Source organism: Apiospora aurea (assembly GCF_038362705.1).
Source record: "Apiospora aurea strain CBS 24483 chromosome Unknown utg000010l_segment0_segment0, whole genome shotgun sequence".
In the NCBI taxonomy this organism is placed as follows: Eukaryota; Fungi; Ascomycota; class Sordariomycetes; order Amphisphaeriales; family Apiosporaceae; genus Apiospora; species Apiospora aurea.
Window position 1 is genome coordinate 2,680,191 of NW_027117397.1, and position 5,308 is coordinate 2,685,498.

Consider the following 5,308-nt stretch of genomic DNA (forward strand, 5'->3'; position numbering starts at 1 on the left):
TACCAATCATCCCTTGAATCTCTCATTGATCACATTGTTTGCTACTGCAAGATCCTCCTCGCGCCGATGCTACCACAGTAGAAGCAGTCGAGAACCTCACTAGAATCGTTGGAGGGGATATTCGCCGAAGCCACTGCCACTATCAAACATGTTTGTTCCTCTGCTTTCCCACTTTCCCCCACGCTAACGAGGACGAGCCACGCCCAGAGATACGGTCGTCATCGGTGATTACACAACCTTTTTCACTCGCTTCATCTGCTGGAAATTATTATTGAGTAATTCTTGGGCCCCATCCTATCAGCCATCGGCGACCTCATTTCCGCGGCGCGACGTCCTGTGGTTGAGATTTGTTCTGTCATCACGGAAGGCCCTTCTGATCATCCGGACCACAGTCTCCGTCGAGAATGTACCTGGAGTTCGATCTCGGGCAATCTACAATGCATATGCCTGATGTGCGATGCATCGCTGTCTCATCCGCCTGCGTGGCCGGCAATGTTTGCTTTTCTCAAGCACCTAGGCTCATCATGCGGGCGAGCATAGGGCGGCCAGTCATGTGTGCGTACCTCTCCAGAGACCAAGAGAGAGAGAGAGAGAGAGAGAGAGCCATAAGATGAATGGCACAATGCCTATCTGGATTGTCATCACACGTTTAGGGCGGAAGCAGTTCGAGTAGGTGTATGTATATGTGAGTTCGACACACCACACGCCTTGCAGCAGCCGCACAGCCCAAAACCGAGAACCCCTGTACGTTCCGGGGAGGCTCGCCGCCACTGTTTCTGATATGCAGCCACCTATGCGCGCGATGCAATCATGATGTGTTGCGCAGACAGCAAAAAGGAAGCAGGGCGACCTTCCCGTCCATCCATCGCCAGGCAAATCACCATCTCCTTTTCTGCTCGGGTCGGACCCGGCCTTGCCTGGGTTCTTTGGGATGGGAATAGCCATGTCTCACATTCTGAGCCATTGGTTCTGCTTCAATTCTCCGGCAACCCGGTCGGCCAGCTGAAACTGACTCGTCACATCTTTGCGTGCACTATCCATCCACACCACTCAGCTCACGATGTCTCGTTGACGGACGGTACAGAGTCTTTCCACCGGCCTTACCACGTGGTGTGCGGTGGGCACCTGAGAAGCGCCGCAATGATCGGAGGCGAGGACGTCGGTTGTGTCCTGTTATACAAAACAATTGGCAAGTTAAACTTCAATCTCGCGATGCCCGCCGCCGAGAATCGACTCGGAAAACCGACCGTCCACGTTGAAGTTTATTCTGCACGTGCATCGCCTGCTAACATTCTCCCCGCACAGGATTGCATCACGAGGGGTTTCAAGATAATTCTACCTTCCCGACCGGGAGGGCCAACCAGCTGTATGCATACGGTGTTCTGGTCTCCCAACCTGCATGGCTCTTTCGTGGCAGCGGACATCGCGGTCCTAGGGATGATATCGCTTCTGAGCCGATCGGCCCCGGTCGCAATTAGGCGGAAGAGAATCCATCCACACATGCAGCAGGGTTAAGGGCCGTATTCCGTGGCCATCATGGGATAGAATTCCAACAAATATACGAGTTTCTGTATTATCTGTATTGTCGGGGATTGACGCATTCGCCATGAATATCTAGGGCCTCGTTGCCTGTCATGCGGGAACCTGCTTGTCGCTCTTCGTGAACGTAGGAAAGGTAGAGAGAGGGTTGCACATCGAGACCAAGCACCTGCAGAAAACCTACGTAATAAGTTTTAGGGACCAGCCCCGACGCCGTCTCTCCGCATCGCTCCGCGAACCGTCGGAAAGCTAGACTCAACTCCACCAGGGCTTCGGCTACGTAATCGACGTTCGGTGCTCCCAATCCCTCACCAATCGTATCAGATAGCCGTCAAGCCACATCCACCGACCGCAGACTCACTTTCGTGCAACACCGACCATATCATTAACTGAGGCATATCAGAAGACCAGTAAAGAAAGCTACCGAATCAAAGAAAGATGACTTCTTCGTCCGATGTCCAGACCTGGGAGGTGAAGGAGCCCTACCTCAAACTCCACTGCAAGCTGGGCGAGGGCCCGTACTACGAGCGGGCAACCAACACACTGCGCTTCGTCGACATCATCTCGAAGCGGCTGTACACGGTCTCGCTCGAAAAGGGGCCCGAGTCGCTCGTCACGCAGCAGCTGGACACGCCGATCTCGGTGACGGCCGACATCGCCGGGGTCGACCCGCGGGACAAGATCCTGATCGGGGCCAAGTTCGGCGTCGCGGTCCTGGACCGCAAGAGGGCTAGCGAGAGCAAGGATGCGTACGAGTACGTCGCCAGGTTCCACAAGATGAAGGACAACTTCCGGCTTCGCGGGAATGATGGGGCGGTTGATCCGCATGGACGGTTTTGGCTCGGGACGATGACGGATTTCGAGTTGGGGCCGTTCCAGTCGGAAGGTGAGTTGCTTCATTCCTTTCACTCATGTTTTATTTCATTTCCACGGTGGTCCGGCGTCTCTCTTCCGGCGTTAAGGAGGTTCGAGATGAATTGCCATAGTGCTGCTCAATTGCGTGAGGGACACAGGTTACCCCTCCTCCACCATGTTGGTGAGACAAGGAGAGGACGCAACATATCCCCATCACCGCCCGACATGTAGCAATGTTTGACTTGACTGACTCCTCTCATCCGCTTGCACGCACCCACAGGCTCCGTCCACATGTTTACCGGTCGACAAGACTCGGTGGTGCTCAAGGAGGGCGTGACGATCCCCAACAGCGTGTCGTGGTCGCCCGACGGCAAGACCATGTACTTCACGCACTCGTCGGCCAAGACGATCCACGCCTACGACTACTCGTCGGCCGCCGGGTCCGCCGCCATCGCCAACGAGCGCGTCTTCTACACGCACGAGGGCCCCGGCGAGCCCGACGGCCACCGCATCGATGTCGAGGGCAATCTCTGGACCGCGGTGTACGGCGAGTCGCACGTGCTCAAGGTCTGCGGGAAGACGGGCAAGGTCGTCGGCGAGGTCAAGCTGCCGACGCAGAACATTACTTGTGTCGAGTTCGTCGGGACGGAGCTCTTCATTACGACGGCGGGGATGGAAGAGGGTGCTGGGACTGAGCAGGAGGTCGATTACAGTGGGGGGCTGTTCCGGGTCGATGTTGGGGTTGAGGGCGTGCTGCCGCATGAGTTCAAGCTTGATCTTTAGAACTCTCGGTGGTTGCTGAATGTTTGTATGTCCGATGGATGGGAGGCAGAATTTACGTGCATTTGCTAGGCGAATTAGTGGTATTTACATGGGAAGGAAGTAGATCTTCCCAGTGTTGGGTGGGCAACAAGAGTAAAACGAAAAAGAACAAAAGAAAAGAAAAAAAAGAAAAAAAGTTCCCACAAAGGGGTTCGAAGAAGTGACCGCAGAGGGAGTTGAACCCTCTTGCCCCTAAGTATAGGAATAAGACTACTACCGCTAGGCTACCCCGGCCCGGCCAAGGGAGGGAGGTATTATTTTGACATAAGTAGAGACACTGCAAGGGACTGCGTTGATTTCTGTGGATGGCTGGGTGGCTGGGCGGGCATATAAGCTTTGGTGGCGCCAGGGGTTGATCATTTTGTTGTTATGGATGGTAGTACGCTTCGCACCTATTTGGGACTCAAGCCGATGGCTTTGATTGAAAGAACTCGGGGAATATGAAGATCGTTTTTTTTAAGGAATGCCTTTGGGTCGCCGCACTCACATGTCTTACGCAAAGCCGTGGTAACACCATATGATCACGTGTGCAAAAAGCAATAGGATTTCTTCGTGCCTTGTCTATACCTTTGTAACGGTCCTCGAAACAATGGTATTGGGACCCGCACTGGGCCGAGTCCCGTGTGGTGTTGTGTGTTACTACTGTCACTGGGGTAGATAAAGGGGTTTGAGGGGGATATCACGAAGAAGATGAACGCAGTGGTCACCTCAGCTTTGATTTTGTGTGAAGCTACTCAAGGTCCCATCAGTGTCTAAGATGACAGAGATGACTGAAGTGAGCAGCTCATATATCAGACGATCCAGGGCTGGAGCTATCCCAGGAAGGAAAGAACCAGACTACTTTCCGTCCGGTTTGCACAGTCGTCTGTTGTTGCCGCACGTTTTCGTCCCATGCTAGCCCACCAGCAAGTAAGCTCCTTCTTTACTTCTGGTCTTTCTCCTCCTCCTCCTCCTCCTCCTTCACGCCGTCGTCGCGGCTGCCCTGGTCGCCCTCGCGGTGGCTGAGCTCGGCCAACTGCTGCTTGGCGGCCTTGTCCAAGTCGCCGCCGAACAATTGGTCCATCTTGTGATAGAACCTGGCCTGGCCGGCCCCCACGCGGCGCGTGCGGTTCTTCTTCTTCTCCTTCTTCGGCTCGGCGGCTGCGGCGGCGGTGGCGGTGGCCGCCTCCTCGCCGCTGCTGGCGGTGCTGGTGGCGCCGGCGGTACCCTTGGTGGCGGGGTAGCCGGCGACAGCAGCGAGTAGGACGGGGAGGATCGACTTCATCTTGTCATCCATGGTGATGGACTTGCTTTGTTGCGAATCGTTTGTTCTGGGAGGGTTCGGGTTAATTTGTTTCCAATCGTCGAGGGAAAGATGATAGCCGTGCTCACTCACTTGTGTGCGTTGCGTGTGTTTGTGTATAACCTGAGAAAATGAATTGCCTTTGTATGAGATGTTCTGCGGGTTGGGTCTTTCGCTTCATTTGTTAGGAACATGCGTATAGCGAGCGACTTGGTAGGCTTCAGACGAAGCATCATCGCGACTTGTGACGCAGGACCTCAGGACAACGGGGATAATCACTTACTGTCCAGAATAGGAATGATTTGGATCCTTAAGGGTATGCTGGGGACGAGGCGGGCTCTTTGCTTTATGAAGAGGTTGTGGGTGGTCGAGTTGGTGCGACCTAGGTGATGATGCCGGGTGGTGAGTGAGTGGGTAGGTGAAGCCAGCTTGCTAGGATATTAAACAGAATTCTTATTATAAAAAATCATTTTTCTCGTCGAAGAAATTCTTATCCTATTCTTCGGCGACGGAAATTCTTTTTATAAAAGTCGCCGAAGAATAAAAAACGACGACGGTAAAATAAGAATTACTATAAAAGTATTTATATCGGCGGTGATTTATTCTATTAAGTATAATGCTTTTCGGAAACGGTAGAAGGCGGACTGCTAAGAAAGGGGTATAGCCGCCAATATTGGTGTGAGGGCTGGCATAGGCTACAAAGAAGGAGATACAACTGACGACTATGAAGCAATGCGTCTAATCACCGGGAAAGCTAATCGCCTACCCGAATACTCAGCCATGACGCCCAACAATATCGAGACGGAGGTG

The 5,308-nt window shown here is 53.6% G+C and overlaps 2 protein-coding genes across 2 annotated transcripts; one reads left to right on the plus strand and one right to left on the minus strand.

Annotated features, from left to right (window-relative positions):
- Positions 1-1,977: 1,977 nt before the first annotated feature.
- On the plus strand, positions 1,978-3,177 carry PG986_014810 (regucalcin; the record flags this gene model as incomplete). The annotated part of the gene is made up of 2 exons (XM_066851032.1): positions 1,978-2,425; positions 2,675-3,177. The coding sequence occupies 2 exons, from the start codon at positions 1,978-1,980 to the stop codon at positions 3,175-3,177; spliced, it is 951 nt and encodes a 316-aa protein (XP_066693270.1).
- A 961-nt stretch (positions 3,178-4,138) lies between these two features.
- PG986_014811 (uncharacterized protein) lies at positions 4,139-4,492 on the minus strand (the record flags this gene model as incomplete). The annotated part of the gene is made up of 1 exon (XM_066851033.1): positions 4,139-4,492. The coding sequence occupies one exon, from the start codon at positions 4,490-4,492 to the stop codon at positions 4,139-4,141; it is 354 nt and encodes a 117-aa protein (XP_066693271.1).
- Positions 4,493-5,308: the final 816 nt, after the last annotated feature.